Source organism: Rhodnius prolixus, unplaced genomic scaffold (genome assembly GCF_049639745.1).
Source record: "Rhodnius prolixus isolate KJV_2025 unplaced genomic scaffold, Rpr scaffold_3, whole genome shotgun sequence".
Classification (NCBI taxonomy): domain Eukaryota; kingdom Metazoa; phylum Arthropoda; class Insecta; order Hemiptera; family Reduviidae; genus Rhodnius; species Rhodnius prolixus.
In genome coordinates, this window is record NW_027411603.1 from 5,831,746 (window position 1) to 5,858,713 (window position 26,968).

The 26,968-nt window shown below is 34.3% G+C and overlaps 1 protein-coding gene across 3 annotated transcripts in view; it reads right to left on the minus strand.

Moving 5' to 3' along the window:
- Window positions 1-26,968, minus strand: part of LOC141453744 (uncharacterized) — a 163,475-nt gene that overhangs the window by 15,863 nt on the left and 120,644 nt on the right. Inside the window, exon 2 of one of the 3 annotated variants that reach the window (XM_074127304.1) lies at window positions 14,170-14,199. The exons of the other annotated variants lie outside the window; for them this stretch is intronic. Coding sequence (XP_073983405.1) covers window positions 14,170-14,199 — 30 coding nt within the window. The remainder of the gene's footprint in view (window positions 1-14,169; window positions 14,200-26,968) is intronic. 3 annotated transcript variants of the gene reach the window in all.

The following is a 26,968-nucleotide window of genomic DNA, read 5'->3' on the forward strand; positions in this document are numbered from 1 at the left end:
TCATCTGCCAGACCCATGCGTTGCATGTGTTTTCTGAGCCTGCAGTGGCCAGTTAATAGGCCTACAATCATCCTTATAGCCCCCACGCGGCCTTGACGGATTAATTTTGCAGTCAGCCTCGGCGAATAGCCTTTAATAAACTCCTTCGCCTGTCTCTGCCCAGTGGTGGCAAGCCACCACTCCTGCTCCTTCTATTTAGCTTTAGCCCTTCTGAAAGTTGCGATTATTATTTATCTGGGTGTAGGGAATGTATTCTGTGATTCCCAGAAGAAAAACTGAAACGAACTCGAGGCGCCCAAAATTCAGAACAGTCCAATTGAACCTTAAACTTTTAAGGGAAATCAGTCTAAAGTCTTCAGCCTCCAAGTTGTTTTGATCTGATTGGTCATTAAGAGAAACTATTTCCACTCACCGCATTCAGTCTTCTACAGATGAATGAGTAATTCCTCCTGTCTCAAAATCTCGATAAAATTATTTTCTGGCGCAAGACTTATGATACAAAGTTGGTCTCCTAAAAATTCAATGCCCCTCCAACAAGAAATCCAAAAATAGGAAACTAAGAGATGTTCGTAGAAGGCAGAGAACCATTATTTAGATAATTTAGACTGCCGACAATCTTAACAGCTCATCCAACAAGATTGGGACAGGTTCGTGAACAATATAGGAGAGGAACAAGTTTAATTTAGCCAACCTATCTTCCTTCTCGTCTCCTGAAGGATAATACCAGAAGAAGTAAATTTAGGTACCTTGTCTAGGAAACTGCAGCATCATTGGCTCTACACCCTGAATGTCTAGGTACTCGAGTTTACTATAAAGTTCTCATAATAAAAAAAAAAAAAATTAAAAATGCAAGGCCCTGGTTCGGGAATTGAACCCAGTACCCACAATACATCGTAGTTTCGCTGGTCTCGACTTTAACTGCCCGCTTAATCGTGGCTCCTTTACTTTATCATTTTTACAAACAACACTAAGACAACGACAGAACTAAGAAAACAAATGAACTGAACTAAACTTCTACAAAACCGAACGAATATAAGCATAAATAAATAAATAGAAAGGTAAAGGACCCTTAAGTATGTGTACAACCAATCATATTTTATTGAAACATGGGTACCCCCATATAAGACCCCTAGAGGGGAGGCGCAGTGAGGAAATATAAGAGCGAGAGGGCACTCTCTGTCTTTATTCCTTCATTGCGTCATAACCAATACGTTTACTTTGAGAAGTGGTCCAACCATAGAAGGACCTGGTGCAGCACTGGGGGAGGTGCACACGCAGTTCTTAATATTAGGTAACATGTAGTGGTGGCTTGCCTTCTTTCTTGTACGGCCTCAAATAAATACTAAGCTTGAGGCCATGTTTTTGATTAGTTTTCGATTTCACTTCTAACACACTCTACTAGAAACAAGCTGAGCCATTAAGTCACTGAATTTTTAAAAGAAAATTTATGTCCATTTAAATTATATCAAAACAGATGTTCTTCTGTTCTGGGAGTTCACAGACCACATGACAATTTTCATATATTACCTCAAGAAAAATTATGGGCAAGAAATTTGAATCAATTTTCAGCGATGAATCTCTCTTCCAAAATTATGTACTGATGCTGGAAATACGAGATAATCATGCCAGAATGTCCCTACACCCTCATACTGTCATGTTAAATGTCAGGAAACGATCACTTTTAATTAATAGTTCCTACAGAGCGCGCCTATTGTACAAAGAAAGATTTGTGATGTCAGTTGGTGACGAAATAAAAGAAAAAACATCAGCACACGTGTAAATGATATTTACCCACTTGTTGAAGTTGAACTTGATGAAGGAGTTATCTTTCATAATGTCTAAGTGTTGCTTAGTTAGTATATTTTTTAAAAAATGAAGTTACTGTCAGTCGCTATTTCTTCTTCTTTTTTTTTTTTTTTTTGAAGACGTAGATAATCTATCGGCAGCTGATTCCTCTTATAACACTCACTTATCAGCTGACTGCTGAAATATCCAAACTAATTTAATAATGACAAAATTATCAATCCAATTGTATTACAAGCCTTATTTGCAATTAACGATGACCAAAATTTTTTTTTTTTAATATTTGTACAGCAAACACTCGAAAAATAATATAATTTGAAAAAAATTAGTGGCATAAGTAATGTCTATTTTTACAGGTGAGCTATAATTACCAAAATAAGTTTCGTGTACGGACTAGCAAACATACTTTACTGCAAAATTCCTCATATTAACCGTTCAATAAAATGCAAGGCCTAGACTAGTACCGCAATACATCTTAGCTTTGCGGGTCTAGCCTATAACCGCCCCTAACATACTTTACTATAAATTCCTCATATTAACACATTAAATAGAATGCAAGGCCTAGACTATTACCGCCAAATACATCTTAGCTTTGCGGAGCTAGTCTATAACCGCTCGACTATAGGAGACATACGTAAGTTTATTTTTCGGTGTAATGACCATTCAGCAATTTTACTTCAATGAGTGTTACAGTAACGAGAATGCTTGAATTTCGTTTTCTATTTTTAAATGCTTTTGAATGAAATCTGTAACCGGAAATGCGTCCACCTTTATGAGACAGTGATTTAGTTTTTTCTAAAACTAAAAATAGTTAACAATGATTTTTTTTTTTTATAATAAAATTCGTATATCGCAAAAACGGAACTTAAAAGTCTTTTCCTCTTCATTTGAAACTTGTCCCCAGCAAACATGAATTTTTGAACGTTCATCAGGAATGGGATCCTCAAAAAAGTAGCCACCACCGAACAATAAATGTTTTATCAACAGTATAGAGAAAATGGCGGTTCTGGCGCACCAAAATTGTGCCAGATCCAAACACCTCCAAATCTGACCGGGTAATCATCGAGTTCAACGAAGCTGTAAGCCTTACCCATCATCACTATTCTACCCCCACCTATCATCGAATTTGACGAGGCTGAAATCCGCACCATCACAAAAAAAGAAAAAAGAAAAAAAAGAAATCGTTTTAAAAGATCTAAAGATTTAAAAGATTTAAATCGGTATAGATATACTCAGATCTCAGAACTGTTAAATAATAATTTTGTTCAGAATAATGTTTGAAATAAATAGGTTTATGACAGAGAAGTTTAAAATAAACCACAGACTAAAGGGTCTTTTTTTAAGCGTATGCTTATTTTTTTCGAAAAATGAGTTTAAAAAAGCACTCACACAAAACAAATAGGGTGAAGAGACCGGTAACTTAGAGCTTAAGAAAAAATTCGAGTTTCTTTTAGAATATCTTCCGTTATTTTGGCTCCAGGTGTTGGTTGGTACAATTGTGCCGCTCCATTAGATAGTATTATGTATTCAGTAAATTCGATTTTTATGTCAACCAAAAATTATTACTTTTTTTAAAGTATGGGTATGGCTTACAGCTTCGTTGAACTCGATGATTACCCGGTCAGATTTGGAGGTGTTTGAATCTGGCACAATTTAGGTGCGCCAGAACCGCCATTTTCTCTCTACTATCAACTGCAAAAATTTTCAATTTGTAGAAGAAATAGGACAAGGAAAATTTCATCTTTACATAATTTTTTTCCCCACAGATATACATATTTTCTTTTGTCAAACTGTTTGGAATGAAAATTTTAAGCAATTAGAAGAGATGGTAAGTAAAACAAGTTTAATGGAAATCGATTTAGTTATAATCGAATGAAAACAATTTCTGGTAGCAGAATACTTCATTTTGAAAATTTTATTGTAATTTTTTAAATATTTCAATTTAGTTCAAACCAACAAGAGATTTTTTTTTTAATCTTTTTTATAATTATTTCAATAAAACAAATAAAATTCCAATATTTACAGCATCCGAACTATGCGAAAAATCAATATTTAAACAGATGTTTTTTTCGATTCGTAATAAATTAAAAAAAAATCATTTAATAAAATAAAGAAGAAAAAAATTGAAAAATATGTAAAAACTGAAAATATCTTATTTAGAAATTATATCGCTGTATTTATAAAATACTTCAACAAAGACGACTCTTCAGACAGATAGGCAAAGCGAACAAAAAAGAAAATACAACATGAAATGACTGAAGTTTTCTTTAAGATTGACTGTGAATACCGGAAATGACTAGCGAACACCTACACTACAAAGCAAATTCCAATGACAATGCATGTTACAAAATATGGTAGCAATGTTTATCCACCGTGGAAAAAAGAACCGGAAGTATAGTGTTTAGGGTTTTATTTTTTTACTTTCTTTTAAATACTGTATCTATTGTACGAGGGTCGTTTGAAAAGTCCGTGCAAAAATAAAAACTACTTAATTTTTTGGGGTAAACCTTTTTTATTTTTCAACATAGTCTCCTTTTAGGCTTATACACTTCGTCCAACGCTGCTCTAGTTTGTTGATCCCTTCCGAATAATAGGATTTGTCCAAGTCTGAAAAATAGCCATTCGTTTCTGCAATCACCTCCTCGTTTGAATAAAATCTTTTTCCCGCCAGCCATTTCTTCATATTGGGGAACAAATAGTAGTCCGAGGGAGCCAAGTCTGGAGAATAGGAACCCTCTTTCCATTAATTTTGCGACCACAACTGCTGAGGTGTGAGCTGGTGCGTTGTCGTAATGGAAAAGGACTTTTTTGTGAGCCAATCGTGGGCGTTTTTCTTGCAGCTCGGTTTTCAAACGGTCCAATAACGATGAATAATATACACCTGTAATAGTTTTACACTTTTCAAGATAGTCGATGAGGATTATTCCTTGCGAATCCCAAAAGACAGTCGCCATAATCTTTACGGCCGAAGGAACGGTCTTCGCCTTTTTTGGCGCAGATTCCCCCTTGGTAACCCATTGTTTAGATTGTTCTTTTGTCTCAGGAGTGTAGTGATGGTATCCATGTTTCATCCACAGTGACGAAACGACGCTTAGAGTCCTGCGGATTCTTCTGGAACAGCTGCAAACCGTCCTTGCAACACTTCACACGATTTCGTTTTTGGTCAAGCGTGAGCAATCGCGGCACCCATCTTGCGGATAGCTTTGTCATGTCCAAATGTTGATGCAAAATATTATGTACCCATTCATTCGAGATGCCCACAGCACTAGCAATCTCACGCACCTTCACTCTTCTGTCATCCATCACCATATCATGGATTTTATCAATGATTTCTGGAGTTAGTAACCTCAACAGGGTGTCCAGAACGTTCAGCGTCACTTGTGTCCATATGGCCACTCCGAAAATTTTGAAACCACTTATAAACTGTTCTAATCGAAGGTGCAGAGTCACCATAATGTTTATCAAGCTTCTCTTTAGTCTCCTGAGGCGTTTTGCCTCCTACTAACTAAGCATAACCTCGATACGCGCCAGTGGTGCTATCTCTCTGACTTTGCACGGACTTTTCAAACGACCCTCGTAATTATATTCGTAATAAAATTTTTGGCATAGAGATTTTTTCCCGATGGAAAGTGTTCTGAGGTATTTTCCTTTTATCTGTGCGTGTATCTTTTTTAAAAAAACGGAAAATCGCGGATAGGTTAAATTTTCTTAGAGGTATTTTCTCGAGCCATGTTTATAATTACTTTTACTTAAATAGAGCTGCGGGGTTCACCATCTGGGCGTATGGAATAGAGCTGTGGGGTTCAACCAAACGCTCCAATCTCTCCAAAGGATTCAATCTCTTACAATCTAAAAATACTTGGAACTATTGTAAACGCTCCATTTTATGTCTCCCAACCTGGGACTATAAACACTGACCTTAACCATTCCTTTTGTCACCCAAGTTGCTGAAAACACGATACAGAAAACTCCACTTCAGCCTGCAATCTCATATAAATCCTTTAGCTAAAAAATCTTTCTTCAAGAACTCTTCCTGATAACCCGGACAAGACGTCTTAAAAGATAGTGGCCACGTGATCTCCTCTCAAGTGAAGAGAGTGGGACTAACCATCCAATATTTTGTATTGTTACCACTGGGTAACTTCTCCACTCGTTCGTTACCTTACCATTTGTTGCTCTATTGTATCATTGTTACTTATAGCGCTAACGCGCTGATTGTAGCACAATAAACGCCCCCCCCCAAAAAAAAAAATCTTTTATTTAAGTTTTTCGCGATTTTGTTTTAGAAAACTAAGTACTTTTTTATTTGCAACATTTTTCCAAAAGAAAAAATTCGATTTAGGGAAATTTTAGTCGAGGGGAATGGTAGAGTTTTTCTCTAACATGCTATTTCTTTGCACAATGACCGGACAACCTACTGGAGCTACCTAGGAAATATGACGTCATTAAAATGATTTTTTAAAGAGCTTTTTATAAGAACTGAATAATGTCAACAAAATTCCGAATTTAATTCCTCTTCCACTTCGCCATACATTCTTTCCCTAAACCATAACCGGTAATCTTCGGTCATATCAGCCACCGACAATCGTAAGGCTCTTAACATGGGGACACGCACCTCTATGCCCCTTCGCAAACCATATCTCACCGCGGCCCTAACCACCTCCATGTCCAATGGCAAGCATCCCGTGAGCACCTGCAAAGCCTCCGTGGATGTGGTCCGGCTATAACGCCCCATGAGCAACAGAATAGAACGTTGCACGGCCATAAGATGCATCCTCACAATCGCGGTCCCCACCCGATGGGCCCAAACCGACGCACAGTAGGTCACCTGAGCGACCAGAACCCCACGGTATAAGGTACTAAGGTACTCACTACCTTCCTTTTCAATCCCCATTCTTTCCTCGTTACCGATCTCAATTGTCCGACAAAAGAACTAGCCTTCCTTCTTAAATCCCTTACATGTGGCACAAAGCTTAATTTCGCATCCAGGATCATCCCCAAGTAACTGACCTGTGACACCCAACTCAGCCTATCGCCACAGTATCTGACTACTGGCTGACGGGTAGGGGCAAGCGACCCCCTCAACAACATCGCCACCGTCTTATTCGGAGCAATCCTTAGTTTATTATGCTTACACCATGTGCAAACATAATTCAACGCTGATGTCGCATTAGCCTCCAATTGCGCCCTACTATTACGTCCTACCACAAGAACTAAATCGTCCGCGTATGCGACCCTACCCAGCAATCCCGGAACGTCACCAGCCAACAGATCGTCGAAGACTATATTCCATAGGATCGGCCCCGAAATAGAGCCCTGCGGACAGCCCCGCGTAACATCCAGAGAGACTCGCTGATAATCTGATCGCACAAAAACCTCCCTGTCTCGCAAAAATGACGCCACCATACGAAAGATATACATCGGACAGTTCATCTCTCTTAATCTTTCCAAGATTCCCTCCCCCCATAAACAATCGAAAGCACCAGAAATGACTTTAAAACTGATACTTTTCATGAACATAAATTTTAGGGAGAGGTTCTATGAAATGAAACTTACATTAAGTCGGAAGGAAACCATTAAGTAAGTGAAAGCAGAGTGAATGTTGACATTTTTTTTTTTTTTTTTTTAATGGACAAATTATTACCAATGTACCACCCATTCTAGTTATCCCCTTTACTCATCTATGAACAGCTAATAAAATAAATAAATAAATAACCATTATTTAACATTATTTAGGTTGGTAAATAAAAAGCATGGTCATACATATAAAATGAGAAAATAGCGGGCTTGTGTATGTGACGTCAGTTCCGGCAATGTTGACGCTCCACTAACCTCACAATATAATTTTATATAGGATGGCTGGAGTCGCATCAAAACCAAAACACATACTGCACATTTACACTTTGTGCGCACATAGTTGGTGAGGTGGGGGGGGGGAGTATATATGTATGTAGGTATGTATGTGAAACCACATAAAACTCGTATGTATAACTGGAGCATGTCGTAGTATTATTTATGTTTTTATTAGAAGGAAAAGAAATTATTAGCATAAAATCGAGCCAAAAAAAAGTGTTAAAAACGTATAAAATAATAATTGTAGGGAAAACATAAATATTTAGGAGAAAACAGTGTTGCCTGATCTCTTTATATTTTCACATTTAATGAGATATTTTCATTTTTTTTTTAATTACTTCTCATATTACCAATCATGTTGGCAGTGGTTCAGCAAAATGTTGTATCAGCTGATAACCTTTCAGGTTAATAAAGGTTATATCTTATCGAATGTAAATAAATTTTGAAATCGTGTTTTCTCTCTCTTAGTATATTCAGCATTTTTTTTAAATTGTTTTTGTCTTTATACGAGTTTTCTTTTAATTTCGAAATCATGATTAGGTTAGAAAAAGGACGCTGATTTAATTTATTTTTTGTTTTTAACTCATAAATGAGGCCTCCCCTAAAAAAAATAGGAGAAAAAACGTCATTTTCAAAAATTGTTACTTTTTTTTTTTTTACAACGTAGGACGTGTCTTTCGATATGAAATTGATTTGTCTTTCGATATGAAATCGATTTGTCAATAGATTTGAAATCGATTTGTCAATAGATTTGAAATCGATTTGTCAATAGATTTGTTAATAGATTTGATGTAGATGTGTCTTTTGGGATCTTGACACTTTTGTGAGGAGGCCCCCCCCTCTCTTTAAAAGTATTACTAAAAAATAACCCACAGTAAATCTTAGCCTGATTTTGATAAAAAGTTGGCAGGAAGATATAAAATAATATTGTGTACATAGTTATTAGTGATTTCCTCTACTTCCTGCAGAAACCTTCCCTACAACTCCTGTAGTAAACAGGTTCTACTAGTAATATACATAAATTTAAATATTTATATATATATATATATAAAAATCAACTTAGCGTAATTTAAGTTTATCTTTAATCAGTTTTACAAATGACAAATTTTTGTAAAATTATCTACAAACATTTAAAATTTTTGGAACACATTAAAAAAGGTAAAGTTAAAATTACAAAATATAAATGGATGGAATAATTTTTGGGGAAGGAAATTTTTAAGATTTTTCTTGAGAAGCTGCTAGATGCAAGCCTCGACTGAAATCTACTTAAGTAGAAGATGTGTAGAAGCGAGTGGATTTACAAAAATAAAGAAGCGTTTTTTTGCTAAGGTTAAGGCAGAAATTGTGCAACGATGATAGTAATTTAGGGTTATAAATAGTTTGATGATCCAGATTAATAGTAACAGCAACGTACAGGAAAGGGCTAACGAGATTTACATAATGATATTGGAAATTTAGGACAAGGGCTGTCCTAAGCGGTGGGGAGTATTAATGCGCAGGATAGGTAAATGGGTCATTGAAACGCAGATGTCCCTCGTCATAGATAAGGGGATTATATAACATGTCCGCTTGTAGTATAGCATACACAGGGTTCACTTGCCCTACCTCCTTATCCCTAGTATTGGCTGGGCTACTCAGGTCAATATGGGGGAAGGAAGAGGAGAGCGCTGTCCCTGAACCTGGTGAACGCTAAGGGTGAGAATCACGTCAAATATATATTACGATCCTTTAGTAGAGCAGCCCCTTTGCATTGCACTCCCTTGTCACATCAATCCTTGCAACAACAATTGGCATACTCAACAGCTTGTCTAAGTACTTCTTGCTAATGGCAGGCTGGTCTAAGTGCCTAATCAGCAACAACTCAATTAACTCAAACTCAATTGGGAACGGAAGTTCAAACTTATTTTTTTACAACTTAGGTGTGTCATTCGATTTTAAATCGATTTGTTAATTGATTTGTCAATCGATTTGATGTAGATGTGTTTTTGGGGATCTTGACACTTTGTGAGGTTGCTTGTAATCAACGCTTTAAAGTAGATTTCCGATTAATAGATTTTATTCAGTCAGCAAGTATTGTGCGAGACAGAAACATAAACGAGAAGTTGAAATCTCTCCACCAAAACGATTACCCTACCTCTGATGATGGATGAAATTCCGAAACCTGTCAGGGACACAAAAAACATGCGAGCTAAGCCTGATAAAATCAAAGACAAAGTTTAATTACGTAATCTGAGTTGAAAGAAAATCGTGTGAACCGGATTTCCTACTATATTTTGGCCCAATATTTAAAAAAAATAAATAAATAAAACCTGAAAATAGGTTTTAGGAAACTTGTTTTTCCCATTCATGAGATCATAAAATATGCATTTAATAACAAAAATGTCTACAACTTTTCTCGGAGTAAGATTGTGGGTGAATTCAGTCTCAATTTTACAATACGAAAGAGAATAATCCGCAAAAAAAATATTAAAAAAATATCAGAGAATATATTCGAACTCAGCGAATCTGGTACTCCATTTTAAAGATAATAAGAACTTAGGTATAATACTGGTAAATTATCCATGGCACGCCATCTTTTAACAGTATTGTATCACATATATCAGTAGGCTAGCCATGGCTTTAACCACATAGTTCCCATAATAAACTATCTCAGCTAGATCATTAAAGTGAGGTAAGGTACATGAACTTCAAGGTTACACAGCTGGTTGGAGTCACTAACTATACTTTAGAGTGAGAACCTAACCATTACAATTCCAACTGAATTTCGTCATTGTTTACTTCCTCAAGTTATTACTGAAAAAGGATATATTGAGATCATATCAAATTTTAGAAAAATTGGGTTCTCACCAAAAATACTGTATGTGCAGGTGTTGGTCTAGTGGTTAAGTGAGTGGCTTCGTATGTGGAAGGTCACCAGTTCGAATCCTGCGTATGGCTACTTTTTATTTGTTACAAAAAAAATTGTTTTTAGTAAAGTACGAGCTTCCGCCCTCGTCCATGACACCTAATTGGTAGCTGGACGTTAAGCTTCGCTTGGAAAAAAAAAAGAAAGGCGATTACTGTTATCTTGTGAAAAACTAAAAATCTATCTAAAATATCGTCTCTGATCTTTCTTTTTACGATTTTTCGCTTTTTGAGTGAATACAAATATCCATGCACATTCAAGAGAATTTCTAAACGGATATTATCGGTGATTAACTCAAAATTGAATATCCACACGATTACAATACTTTCGAGGGAGGGTGTAAGAGCAGATAATCAAATGTGACTTTAGAACCAATTTTTACGTCACACTTAAGTAAATATATGATCCTATGATGTGTTTATTTAACCTCACCCTTTTGCTTGCTCATCACTACAAATATAACATTCTGATTGACATTGAACAACTAGGTTTTATAACTACAAATACTGTTTAAATAGATATGATATCAAAACAAATACATTAATAACAATTAGAGAAGCGATATTAATAAAAACACTATCTTAGTTATCGATTTATTAAATATAAATAATCATGACATCATTGCAGGAGATTTAATAGCTATTTCGGTTTATAATTTTTTTTTGTAAATAACAGTTTAGACTTTGAGGAAATTTTCCAATGTTTCAATTATTTGCTTAACAATCAACTTTATCACTTCTGTTAATTGATAAAAAAAAATAAATAAATAAAGAATAAGATTGATTCAGGGATACGGACAATTATTGGCATCTTATATACTAATACTAAACAGGCGCCACGATAGCCGAGCGGTTATAGGCTAGACCCGCAAAGCTAATATGTATTGCGGTACTAGTCTAGGCCTTGCATTTTATTTTATGTGTTAATATGAGGAATTTTGTTGTAAAGTATGTTAGGCGGTTATAGGCTAGACCCGCAAAGCTAAGATGTATTGCGTTACTAGTCTAGGTCTTGCATTCTATTTAATTTGTTAATATGAGGAATTTTGTTGTAAAGTATGTTAGGCGGTTATAGGCTAGACCCGCAAAGCTAAGATGTATTGCGGTACTAGTCTAGGCCTTGCATTTTATTTTATGTGTTAATATGAGGAATTTATAGCAATGTATGTTAGGCGGTTATAGGCTAGCCTACAACCGTCTATCATATTTTACTATAAATTCCTCATATTAACACATTAAATAAAATGCAAAGCCTAGACTAGTACCGCAATACATCTTAGCTTTGCGGGTGTAGCCTATAACCGCCTAACATACATACATTGCTATAAATTCCTCATATTAACACATTAAATAAAATGCAAAGCCTAGACTAGTACAGTAATAAATCTTAGCATTGCAGGTCTAGCCTGTAACCGCTCGGCCATCGTGGCGCCTGAACTAAACAAAGTATTTATAAAGAATACAAAAAAAAATTGAGAATAAAACTGCCTAACATTGCCATCGAGTTTTCATTGAATAAATGACCTTTAAAATGTAGAAAATCAATTTTTTTTTTTCTCTCAAAAAAGGAAATTCTTTCTTTTTTTTAACTTGGAAGAAGTCAGAGTTCACATTTAGAACTTTAGAGTAATTACCCTTTTTTTTATTATTATTATTAGAAGTTTATTTAAGAAAATAATTAAATATTACTGTTCTTAGTGAAACTAGGAAATCGAAAAGTACTAATCTCTTTCTTTAAAAAACACTACGATTAAATAGTCTCAAAATAGTTTAAAAAAAGACTTTGGAAATTAGATTTTGTCAACAGAATTTGGAAGCCGATTTAAGTATTTTTTTTGGTTACTTCCTCAAGCTATATACTACAGCCAGAGAAATATTGTGGTTCTTTGATGTTAGAACAATCAAATAATTAAAAAAAGGCACTCTAGAAGTAAGCTGCCTTACTTAATCCCTTAAGGAGAGTAAATATACTCAGAACGATTCATATTGTAATGCTGAAAAATAAATAAATGTATGATAATATATATTTCCTATTTAAATGAAAAAATGCCCACTTTTAAAACTTTTTTAAATGGGATTCATATTCTAAAGAGAATGTAAAAAGTAAAGCAAAGTAATGCCCAAATTTTTCAGTTAATATGAGGCATTTATAGTAAAGTACGAGTATGTTAGGCAGTTATAGGCTAGACCCGCAAAGCTAAGATGTATTGCGGTACTAGTCTAGTCCTTGCATTTTATTTAATGTGTTAATATGAGGAATTTTGTAGTAAAGTATGTTTGAGAGTTGCCTCCGTCTACGACACCTAATTCGGTAGTTGTATGTAAAGTTTGCATGGGAAAAAGGGGCCTCGAAAAATGATGATCCAATGAAAACAAAGTTCTACAAACGAATCTATTAAAAAAAAAAAAAAATGCATATTTAAATTTCAAGAATTGAGAAATTTATTTCGAATCCTTCTTAGAGGACAAACTATCCTTTAAAAATATAAATAGGATTCGCTGAAACGATCGCCACCCTTTATTGTCGTTAATAAATAGAATTTGCAGAAAAATACACCTTAAGTCTGTGATAATAGAAAGAAGCATGAGAATAAAGAAGTTCCACACGGCCGGTTGAGTAAAAGAAAAAAGAAACGACCGCGAACAAAGACTAGAACGAACTAGAAAAGAATATTAAAGTATAGAAATGAACATTCGTTCACAGTAGTTAGTTATGGAGGTTGTTCATTCACCATAATATAGTTCAATGGATAATTGGAGCAATATCATACTTTGACAAGAATAAATAATATATTAAAAATAATATACTGCAAATAATATCGGGGTCACTTTCCACAATGTTCCTATATCTTCTTCAATTAATTTAATATTATTTGGATACGTGACTTTCTTTTTTTTTTTTCTTTGGCTAAGTGATGGTGTCAAATTTTCACCGGAAGTATTTGTTTTTGGCTGCCTGCTGAATACACGTAAAATCGGAAGGAAGCATGCTCACGGTTTTTTTTTCTCTCTTTTGCAAGTCCAGTTAATTTTGACTGCATGGCTGGACTTGCCATAGATGATTCAGGAAGCAAGATGAGTGTTTGAATTATAGTTTTTCACCAGAAGAGGCATAATCAACAAACTACGAAAGTGCGTTCTATGTCCTCGAAAACGTTTCTTGCAACTCGTATTTTTTCCGCAAAATTAGCCTCATTAGATAAAACAAATAAATAGAAATTCAAATTAATATATATACCATTGAAAAGTAAAATAATTGCCTATTTTTTCAGGCGGGCTTTACGTCCAACTACCAATTAGCTGTCGTAGACGGAGGCGACTAGCAAACATACTTTACTACAAAATTCCTCATATGAACCATTAAATAAAATGCAAGGCCTATACTAGTACTGCAATACATCTTAGCTTTGCGGGTCTAGCCTATAACCGCTCGGCTATCGTGGCGTCTTATAGATATATCATTGAACGCCAATTGAAAACTAATCTTTAAAAATTCTATCGCGCAAACTCTCTCATCTTTTTCTTAACACAATCCACTTACAGGTGTCCAAAAGTTGGACATAAATTTAGAAATAAAAGATTGTTTATTAAAGCATTTCATTGACTTACATTTTAAAACTGACTGTAAAGTTTTCTTACCTGAAACAAAAATTAAAATTATTAATAAAATATTAATAAATAAGACTACAAAGACTATATTTAAAACAGCTTAAATAATAAAATAATAGTAACAAAATTTCCTTAAATACATCAGAGTAATCTGAAATACAGATTTTAAGTTTTAATGTCTAATGGAAGTTAATTTAGGACGTAATTAAAGAGTTAAGACTTAACTCGCCCGCTATCAAGAAAACTTTATCCATTTAGGCTAATCGTCAATATTTCAGTTTTAATACTTCGTTTCGTTATCAAACCTAACTACACTTTGCAGAAAGTTTTCAAATTAAATTGCTGTTCAACAACAATTCCATTAGTAAATACTAAACTACAGTAGTAAAGTACTAAGTACTAAATGTTGAATGTACGATAAACTTTAAATCCATACTGATCTCTTTAAAACATAATTTAAAGTGATGAATGAATATTAAAGTAAAAATAAAAAAAGTAAATTAATTGCCTATGTTTTAAGGCAGGCTTTACTAACACAAATTAGGTGCCGTGTACGGAGGCGACTAGCAAACATACTTTACTAAAAATTCCTCATATTAACCATTAAATATAATTCAAGGCCTATACTAGTACCGCAATACATCTTAGCTTTGCAGGTCTAGCCTATAACCTCCTATAATACTTTACTATAAATCCCTTATATTAACTGTTAAATAAAATACAAGGCATAGACTAGTACTACAATACAACTTAGCTTTGCGGGTCTAGCCTATAACCTCCTAACATACTTGACTATAAAATTCTTCATACTAAACATTAAATAAAATGCGAGGCCTAGACTAGTACCGCAATACATCTTAGCTTTGCGGCTCTAGCCTATAACCGCTCGATTATCGTAGCGCCTTGATGAATGAATACAGGCTGTAGCAGATGTAATAAATGTATGACTTAATTTTATTACAGTATATACTGAATAAAGTTATATAATAATTTGTGTCAATGAATGTTTACTGCTGTTGATTGTTGCCACTAAAACAACACTGACATTCGTAACTTTTCATACGACTACTTGGGGGGGGGGGGACAGCCGAGGTAATTGATGAGTCTAGCTTACCCACACACTAACACAGTCGCACACCCGCTCAATGCTTCAGCCTTGTAAACATTGTACCCTTTACCACGAACAAACAAACTGAAAAGCCCAAACCAGCCCACAATAAATCTTCCAGGTCAATGAGTGGGGGGGGGGGAGCAGCGGAGGATTTGACTCTATTTTTTGATCTTGCTACATATCTAAAAATCTAACCCTCATCACGTACGATGATGAAAGCGGTGTTAATGAGAATTTTAATAAGATTTTCGTGTGAATCATCATTTTATATAATCATTGTCCCTAATTAATTAGTATTAGTGTAAAGGTAATTGTCATTAAATCATAATAATCAAGGATCGTTTTAACAATCATTGTCTAATAAATAGAATAATTCTAGGACATTGTGTGTGTGTAAGACAGACAGACAGACAGACAGACAGAGAGAGAGAGAGAGAGAGAGAGAGAGAGAGAGAGAGAGAGAGAGATTTTCTCCATGACCAAGACAGAACATCAACATTAGATACTTCTAACTAATGAGTTAGTATGTGCATTGTCGTCATATTTACAGTTATAACTACTAACTTAAATATAACCTAAATTAAGGTCACATAAAAGCATTTTCACTCAATCATGCTCATAATCTCTCTCTACGCATGTACAGACAAACATACATACCTACATACGCCCATAAGTACATATTTTGATGGTTGTAGTTAAGTTGAAAAATTTGTCAGCTATTTCTTCATTAATGTAAACATACTTTACTATAAATTTCTCATATTAACACATTAAATAGAATGCAAGGCCTAGACTAGCTACCGCAATACATCTTAGCTTTGCAGGTCTAGCCTATAACCGCTCGGCTATCGTGGCGCCTTAGAAGTAAGTTTCAAGAAGATTTAATTACGTAAACTGCGGAAAAAGGAAGTAGAGGAAGTGTCTTCGGTGTTTCCCAAGACAAACATTTCCGGAAAAAGTTTATTTGTTAGAAGGTAAAAATAAAAAATAAAAATTACAGGTAAAAAGGAAGAAAGATTTATATAATAAATAGATTTTAATAAAGCAATAATTATGTAAAAAAAGACTATAACGAGAATAATAAAAAAGGCAAAACGGAAGTGGTCGCCAAGGAAGATAATGAAGGAGACTAACCTGGACAAACAGTCCTTATTTACATAGTATAACAATGCAAGTATTTAACAAGCTAGCCAGAGAGCTAGCAGAACTGACTGACTGTAGCTCCTTGCAGGCCATCTCAGTCCCAGGAGTTCTTTTACCTGTCTGCCACTTTTGCTAATGTAAGAAGATGCTTGTATTCTACGATAAAAATAAAAGACACTTTTATAGACTGAAGAAGGAGTCACTATACAGTATATAAACTCTGTTTTTGCCAGTTTTTTTTATAATAGTACACTCTAAGGTCAGCAATTCAGAATCTACTATATTTATTTTAGTTTTTAAAGGATGTACATGAAGTTTTATAGGTTATTAGTGTAATTAAGCGCAGTAAATTACTTTTTGTTACTAGAAATAAATATTTAAGAGGCATGGATGCTCTGTCGGTTCTATAGTTGGAAGGCCGGCTTCGATAAAAAGAAATTTTATAACTATTTTTAGAACCAACTAAGTATAAATATTTTTGGAGTCTTCAAACATTTATAGTTTAAAAAAAATATTTAAATATTATAGCTTTTAAATGGAACTATTTTAATTACAGTAAGACATAAAAAAAAAGGTACACCTAATAGTTTATTTTACAGTCCTTTTTCAGCTTTAGTGGCTGTATAAGGCTCTCTGCCTTTGCCTTAAAAGGTAATAACTATGTCTTCAGAAAGTTCCATCTGTAGCCTTCAGATGACCTTCTGAAGGTAGCTTTCTAGTTCAAATTCATGGAGCGCAGAATAATGATTCCCACCAGAGTTCTATTTCTACAGAATTCGGCCATAATTTGAGATAGATATTAAATGATGATAAATAATAGATAAAACTAATGATAGTTGTGCTCCAAACTACTGAAAGCCTGCCGCCATTAGACAGAAATGAAAGTGTGGATGATCTTACCGTAAATGGAGTATGGGGCATCTACTTCTTCAGAGATCTTAAGGGACTTTCCTATCGATCCTAACTACAAAAGCAAAGTAAAGCCTATATTTTTCAGGCAGGTTTTACGTTCAACTATCAAATTAGGTGTCGTGGACGGAGGCGAAAAGCAAACATACTTTACTATAAATTCCTCATATAAACCGTTAAATAGAATGCAAAGGCCTAGACTAGTACCTCAATACATCTTAGCTTTGCGGGTCTAGCCTATAACCGCTAAACATACTTTACTATAAATTCCTCTTATTAAACATAAAAATAAAATGCAAAGGCCTAAACTAGTACCACAATAAATCTTAGCTTTGCGGGTCTAGCCTATAACCGCCAAACATATTTTACTATAAATTCCTCTTATTAACCATTAAATAAAATGCAAAGGCCTAGACTAGTACCGCAATACATCTTAGCTTTGCGGGAGTAGCCTATAACCGCCAAACATACTTTACTATAAATTCCTTTTATTAAACATTAAATAAAATGCAAAGGCCTAGACTAGTACTGCAATGCATCTTAGCTTTGCGGGTCTAGCCTATAACCGCCAAACATACTTTACTATAAATTCCTTTTATTAAACATTAAATAAAATGCAAAGGCCTAGACTAGTACTGCAATGCATCTTAGCTTTGCGGGTCTAACCTATAACCGCCAAACATATTTTACTATAAATTCCTCATATTAACACATTAAATAGAGTGCAAGGCTAGTACCGCAATACATCTTAGCTTTGCGGGTCTAGCCTATAACCGCCTAACAAACATACTTCACTATAAATTCCTCATATTAACACATTAAATAGAGTACAAGGCTAGTACCGCAATACATCTTAGCTTTGCGGGTCTAGCCTATGTATAACCGCTCAGCTACTGTGGCACCTTCATCGATCCTAACTACAACAATATTTTGATATTTGCAAACAATTAGTTTGCAATGTATTTTGGCTTTAAAGACAATCTTCTTTGTAAAAGTTTTTTCAAAAAGATTTAAAAAAAAAAAAAAACTCATTAACTGTAAAAATAAATAAAAATTACTAAAAGTATTAAATTATTAAATTAAAATTTTTCTAATAATCTTAATTATTAGAGAAAATTAAAAATATTTAATAAGCATTTTATTATTAGTTTTTTATTTATTGTTTATTATTTATTATTGGTAAACCTCCCACCATCACCAATAAAGGTCAAATTACGTTAATAATAACTTAGTAAATTTTTTTTCCCTTTTAATGAGATTCTAATAAAAGAACTATTATGTAGTTAGTAATGAGAGAATATAAACACTTTGTACAACTAATAACAAAATTTTCTTAATTTTTTTGTTAATAATTTAAAAAAATAAAAAACTATGTTTACGGAATGAATTTCCTAATTTAGGCAATAAAAGTTTATTACCATTTATTCCATAAAAACTGGAAAGAAACAGAAAATAAAAATTGAAAATGGGCTTTGATGGTCAGGCATAAGCATCTAAAAAAAACCAAAAACAGAAATTTGGGTTATTTCCTTTTTTCCCCCCACATTTGGGGAAAGTTTAAATTTTTCAGGAGGGGGAAAAACTAAAATATTAAAATTTTCCAACTATTAAATTTTAATCTTGTCTAATATTTTTACGTAATTTTTTTCCTTGGCCTAAATTTTAATATTTTTATTTATTTTTTTTATGGAAAGCATAACTCAGAAAAGAAACCAAAAAAAAAATCGTAGATTCAAATTTATGATTTGTTACGATTAGGAGTTTCCTTGGGGACAGTCTAATAATTTATTGGTTAAATCTATTTACCGGAAGTCGCACTTTATTGAACCATTTTCCAGAAAAAACAAATTTTTCCAAAGATTTTCTTTAGATCAGTTTTGCAGCTCAATTTGTCCTCGTAAACTAAAAGATCGAATGCTCAAAAACTCTACTACAGAATGGGACCATCCACCTTCTTCAGAGATCTTAAGAGACTTTCCTATCGATCCCAACTACAAAGCAGAGTAAAGCCATTTTTTTTTCAGGCAGGCTTCACGTCCAACTTACCAAATTAGGTGTCATGGACGGAGGCGACTAGCAAACCATACTTTACTATAAATTCCTCATATTAACATATTAAATAGAATACAAGGCCTAGACTAATACCTCAATACATCTTAGCATTGCGGGTCTAGCCTATAACCGCCTAACATACTATACTACAAAATTCCTCATATTAACCCATTAAATAAAAAGCAAGACCTAGACTAATACCGCAATACATCTTAGCTTTGCGGGTCTAGCCAATAACCGCTCGGCTATCGTGGCGCCTTCATCGATCCTAACTGCAACAATATTTTGATATTTGCAAACAATTAGTCGCACAACCTGGGTAGAATTTTCTGGGTCAATTCCCCCCCCCCAAATAATGCTACAGAAAAGAGTATGGAGCTATTCAGTAATACTGAATTAGGATAATCTGTTGGGATAAAGTGGTTTAATCACTTTGCATTTTTTTCTAAGCACTCATCTTCTTTCAGGATACGTTTCAGGCACTCACAAAAAAAAAAAAAAATTAAAAATATTTAATTTAAACCATTTTAAAAATTTCAAATTTTAATAATCAATTAATTTTACCCCAAAAAAAAAATTATAATTACAATTCTTAAGGTGGGAAAAAAACACGTAGCCATTTTTATACAAAACAAATTTGTTATTAAATATAATCTGTTTTTAGAAAATTACAAGTTCTCATATCCAGAATATTTTAATAAGATTCGATTAATGTAAATGATCCAATTAAAAACTTTCGACCAGTTTTTATTGATCACTTTTCAAAACTTTTATCTAAACAAGACGTAAATGCGTGGGATATAAAACGTATTTATTTTTTAATTTTTTTTTACTTTCAATTAAAAAAAAGAGAAGGTAATTTCACCTTTAAAAAGTTGTGAGGTGGTTATTTCTTTGATTACTTTCAATTTCTTTTGATTTATATCAAAAAAAAAAAAAAAAAAAAAAATGGAGATTGCTCGGGAGGTGTTTGATTACTTTTATTATCTTCACCTATTTCTACCATTTTTCTCCCAATTTCCGTTAAAACTTGTGTACATCTCAAACACGTTGATATATCCCGAAGTGAGGAAATAAAAATATTTTTACGACATTCTTTCACCATCAGAATGCTGGCAAATTAAAACCCCATCATCAGCCCATTATAATGTAATAATAATGTACTAAAACACAAAAAACACACATACACGCACACACACACAAAAAGCAATAAGCAGGAAATATCAGAGACCAAGACGTAAAAAAAAAGAAAAAAAAAAGAAAAGTTAACTGTTTAACTCCTTTACACAGACAATTTGGATAATGCGATTTAACTGTTTGTTTTCCTGGTAATTCTCCAGCCGACATGACTGGTACTGCTCCTGATACTTCTCTCATCAACCTGTTTTGTTCCAAGTCATGGAAATTATAGAAGATCTTCAGAGCTGGGGGGGGATGTTGTACTTGATATCAGAAAGTACTTTAGAGAAGAGAAAGATGGTGCCAAGTACCGTACGTTTAGAGAAATAGATGATTTTTTTTAAGACAGAGAAAAACGTAAGAGCTCTACGGATTGTTGAGCGACTGAAAAGAGCACAGCAACGCTAAGATGTATTGCGGGACTAGCGTTCGATTTCAAGCCTTTTTTTAATTACAGCCCCTTTTGTTAACAATAAATTTTAAATGCGTCCTTGCACCAGTAATAATGGGAAAAGAATTTTATCAAGATAAAAAGATTGTACGATATTCAGAATTTTTTTTTTTCAAAAATTTTTTAATATTATTTTAAATTCTAATTATTATTATTTTATAATTATTAGTTAATTAGTGACCAAGATATTAACTTGTCTGTGCAATCCACTGTATATTTTTAGAAGTCTCTCATTTCTCATAATATCCTGTTAAGAATTAAAATTTCTCGTTATGTTCTGCAGATAGGAATTAGACAGTTCTAGTCAGACTGACAATTAGTCAGTACTAGGCGTAGGAAGAGTTTTTTTTATCCCTGGATTTTGAACCTACCACGTACTCTATATATTCAGAAAGACACAAAGAACAACAAATCTTTAAGACGCTAGATGGGTCCAAGAATAGATAGCAGCTTTAAAAAAAAGTCCCAGGATAGGAGAATTTGGGAAACCTGGAAGTAAGTTTCGAATCGACTTACGACTTCCTGTAAGTCGCTTCACTTCGATACATTGAGCATGATCAGCTTTTATTTCACACTAAATGTTATGTTCGGTGGCCGTACCGTTCATTACACAGAACTAAGGCATTTCAATGGTAAAGTGTATCGTTCCATAGTTCCTTTCAGAGAGGAGAGATAAAATAATTGAAATTAATGATAAGATGGAATTGCCATGGAAACTATCACCATAGCAACTGAAGGGGAAGTAGACAGAAAATGCCAATATTGAATAATTAGCTAACAGCTGTATTCACTGAGAACAGTGACCATGAATATAATAGGATTATGTAATTTAATTAGATATATATATATTACATGAATTCATTTTATTAAAAAGAGAGGAAAAATCGTGGGATATGTAACTTCGTGAGAAAAACCTGATTGCCAAGGTTGGTGATAATTATCTCTACAACACTGTACCTGATAGTAATAAGTTGCAAGTGAATTTCAAAAGTACATTTAAACTATTCACGGTCCATAATTCAGTTCATTATGTAATGAAATTGATACAGAAAATAATCACTTAATAAAATCCAACATCAACATGAAATTTCGAAGCGAATGACACTTCAATCATGAGAATCGGTTTACGCGATCAGACGCTACTTTGTTATTAACTGTATAAGCTCCAAACTGTATAAGCTCCAAACTGTATAAGCTCCAAACTGTATAAGCTCCAAACTGTATAAGCTCCAAACTGTATAAGCTCCAAACTGTATAAGCTCCAAACTGTATAAACTCCAAATTGCATAAGCTCCAAACTGCATAAGCTCCAAACTGTATAACCTTCTACATCCAGAATATTAATCGCAAGCTCCCAACACATGATGAACCTAGATTTCCCATGTCTACCCCTCTTCAGACATGGCGCTTTCGAGCCTATGTTCTCTCCACAGTGACGACAAAGCCATCTTCTGAATCCCCACCTTTTTTTTTTTTAAACACACTCAGAGTCATCATCATCATCTTCAGAAGAAGTAAATACGTAATCGGGGAAAAATAAATACAAAACTATGCACAAATAAAAATATTTCTTCTAAGGTATTTCCGGTGTGCCCTTCTATCCTTCCCAGGAGGTCAACAAAGGATAAAAACTCAATCACATCTTCCTCTTTACCATCCCCTCCTCTACCTCAACAATGTGCACACGCACTGACACACTCACACAAGCACGCACAGCTTATGTTCACGAACATGCTTTTCCTTGTTGTTTAATATGTGCAATTCAAAGTGCATATCCGTTAGACTACATACTAATGCATTTCTTTCTTTTTTTCAAGTCGTTCCAAAGTTATTTCCTGTACATCAGCAAACAATGAAACAAAAAAAAAATAATAAAGACTAACCCAGTAAGCACTGTTACGATATATATTCAATAGTATTCAACGTTTAGAGCGTAATGCCAACTAGATAAGAAGATTTTTATCGTTATACCTCTTCCCTCTAAATATGTATGACTTAGTACGAGGAAATAGTTTTAAATTTTCGAAACTGTACATATTTTGAAACCGTTATATGATTCAAAAGTTTGGAGTTTGAGGAAAATTTGTGAGTTTTCACTTCAAATTATAAATTTATTTTCTCTGCGAAATTTATTACTTAGAAAATTTTCTGGATATTTAGGGGGGAAAAAATCGAGAGAATACAGTTTAAGTTAGATGTTGTTCAACAGATTTTGTGATGTGCCTCCGTTACTATCCTGTAGTAGGATGTTTCAAAAAAAATGTTGACTTTTAAATTTTTAAGAGCGCCGGGCGGAAAATCGAAAGTTCATTTAAAAACAAAAAAAAGTTTCGTCCGTGTTAGAGCAAAATCGATTAATATTGAGAGGTCGATACCATTAATCATAATAAAATCTTAATTAAATGTTTTGTAACTTTTAAATACAAAACTTTTAAATACGTGTGGTTATCAGGATGATTGTAGGCCTATTAACTGGGCCACTGCAGGCTCAGAAAACACATGCATCGCATGGACACCTGATGGATGATAGCCTATGTACGAGGGTCGTTTGAAAAGTCCGTGCAAAAATAAAAACTACTTAATTTTTGGGGGTAAACCTTTTTTATTTTTCAACATAGTCTCCTTTTAGGCTTATACACTTCGTCCAACGCTGCTCTAGTTTGTTGATCCCTTCCGAATAATAGGATACGTGCAAGTCTGAAAAATAGCCATTCGTTTCTGCAATCACCTCCTCGTTTGAATAAAATCTTTTTCCCGCCAGCTATTTCTTCATATTGGGGAACAAATAGTAATCCGAGGGAGCCAAGTCTGGAGAATAGGGGGGATGTGAAACGAGTTGGAACCCTATTTCCATTAATTTTGCGACCACAACTGCTGAGGTGTGAACTGGTGCGTTGTCGTGATGGAAAAGGACTTTTTTGTGGGCCAATCGTGGGCGTTTTTCTTGCAGCTCGGTTTTCGAACGGTCCAATAACGATGAATGATATGCACCTGTAATAGTTGTTACCCTTTTCCAGATAGTCGATGAGGATTATTCCTTGCGAATCCCAAAAGACAGTCGCCATAATCTTTCTGGCCGAAGGAACATTCTTCGCCTTTTTTGGCGCAGATTCCCCCTTGGTAACCCATTGTTTAGATTGTTCTTTGGTCTCAGGAGTGTAGTGATGTATCCATGTTTCATCCACAGTGACGAAACGACGCTTAAAGTCCTGCGGATTCTTCTGGAACAGCTGTAAACCGTCCTTGCAACACTTCTCACGATTTCGTTTTTGGTCAAGCGAGAGCAATCGCGGCACCCATCTTGCGGATAGCTTTGTCATGTCCAAATGTTGATGCAAAATATTATGTACCCGTTCATTCGAGATGCCCACAGCACTAGCAATCTCACGTACCTTCACTCTTCTGTCATTCATCACCATATCATGGATTTTATCAATGATTTCTGGAGTAGTAACCTCAACAGGGCGTCCAGAACGTTCAGCGTCACTTGTGCCCATATGGCCACTCCGAAAATTTTGAAACCACTTATAAACTGTTCTAATCGAAGGTGCAGAGTCACCATAATGTTTATCAAGCTTCTCTTTAGTCTCCTGAGGCGGTTTGCCTTTCATAAAATAGTGTTTAATCAACACACGAAATTCTTTTTCGTCCATTTTTTGAAAATCACTCGACTTCCTCGATTCAAACGAAAACCAAACACAAAGAAATAGACCGATCTGGCTGAAACTTGGTTTGTGTTCTTCCAAGAGATGCTACTAACTAAACATAACCTCGATACGCGCCAGTAGTGCTATCTCTCTGACTTTGCACGGACTTTTCAAACGACCCTCGTATGTTCTGAGAAAACGGCACTGCACGTGTTGTCAGTGCGAGGGGCTTGACCTAGCTAAGGATGTTTACTTCTCTGGCAGGAAAAACCAAGGCCTGTGAGCTTTACCCAAGGGAGTTACTCTCCAGAATTAAGAGTCTGATTAAGCGGACGGGTCTGGAGGGTGAGCTCTAAAGCCGGGGAGCTACAATAGAACCATAGGAGTCGTGCGGTGGCGTAGACCTTGAGGCCGCCTTAATTTAATCTAATCTAATGTACTTCCAAAGTTATGAATAATTAAAGAAGCTGTATTTAAAAAAAAAAATCTAAGAAAAATATACATTTTTGAAAGATTTCGATTTATTAACGTTAAAATCAATTTAATTTTTATGCGTTTCGTAAAGCATTTAAAAAACCAAATCATTTTTGTTACTGAAACTTCTAAATTAGGGTATATTTTGCATTTATTGTTATAATTTGAAATTGATTGATTGATAGTAAATCAATCAATCAATCGATTAATTAATTAATCGATTTTGCTCTACTACGGACGAAACTTTTTATTTTTAAATGAACTTTCGATTTTTCGCCTGGCGCTCTTTAAAATTTAAAAGTCAACCTTTTTTTTTAAACACCCTCCCCTGTAGCCTTCAGCTCTTCTAGGAGGACCCTCAATTTACAGAGACCGGAAGTTTTTTTTTTTTTAATATTTAACCCTATAAACTAACCTGTGACAGAAGATATTACATTTTTTACGCCTTAAAAAATTAATATGTATACAAAAATAAAAATGGATCCCTTATCAAATTAAATAAATGAAATAGAATCTCTTAATTAGAATGGTGACATTGTTATTTTAGTTTCGTCATTGTTATTATAAGTGCTTCTTTTTTTTTTCTCGTGCAATTTTTTAATTGTTTGATGTCACGCTCGCGACATAATTGTAATAACAAAAAAAAAAAATAATTAAAAGAAACAAAAAATTAAAAGAAGAATAATAAAATATTACATACAATAAAATATACGTGAACTTTAGGTATAACGCGATAAGGAATACAATAGCGTATTGTTGGCGATGATAAGCGGGGTGCTACAATCTTATTGTGAATTATAAACATTATAAGAAGTGTATCCCGTAAGTATTACTATGTATATAACGTTTGCTCTAACGAACTCACAGACAGACAGCGCTCCAGCTGTGATAAAAAACTAAACTAAAAAAAAAGGACACGATAAATACTTAATTAAAAAGTAAGTTAAGATAATTTCGTGTGAAATTTTCGCACGATATTGTGATTTAGTAATTAAAAACATTAAAATTATCCAAATTTCATTCTCCATGGAACTGTTAACTAGAACCCAACATTCTTCATTGTATAGAAAAAAATATTAAAGTTTAGGTCTTGAAAACTTGACGTAATCCGTCAAAACTTCGCAAAATAGGAGCAATTTACTGCAGGAAAGGCTCTGAGATCCGGGAAAACAGAGGAGTGAAGTTTCGGGATAGAATTGTGCTACCGGAAACGCCAATTTCCCCCCACTCATTACAGAGATTTGGTTTGACGTGTGTATATTGTGCGTAAAAAAAAGGATGTCCAACGGAAGACAGCCAGCGGAAAGATCTTTCTATTTAATTTTATACTGTAAACCATGTATCGTATACATCTGCGTGCCGATGGTTTAGCATACACAAACAATTCTTATCTCCCTTTCAGCTGGTTAATTAAGCCGCGACTCTAGCAACATTCCTTGCATATTGTTGGCCTGTCTAGGCCATTTAATGATACTAATCTTTAGATAATTATACATTAAAGGTAGGCTAAATTATCATAACCATCTAAAGAATGTATAGATTATACATTATATAGTTACGACTTAACGATCAGATCTTTTAGTTATTAAAGGGGGAATTGAAATTGTAAACATGTCCTTAAACTAGATGTTGCCCGCAAGGAGAAAAAAAAAATAACTAGCGGAAGGTAAAATAAGGAAAAATTAGAAAAATGTAAACTCTTAATACAGGAAAGAGCCCCCCCTGAGAAAGCTGAGCTTGGAAAAGCAAGGGTGTGGAGCTTTTATCCGTTTTTGCTCAAATTTGACTTCCCCATTTTTCTGAGGGGGAGAGCATTTCATTGGTCTGGGCACA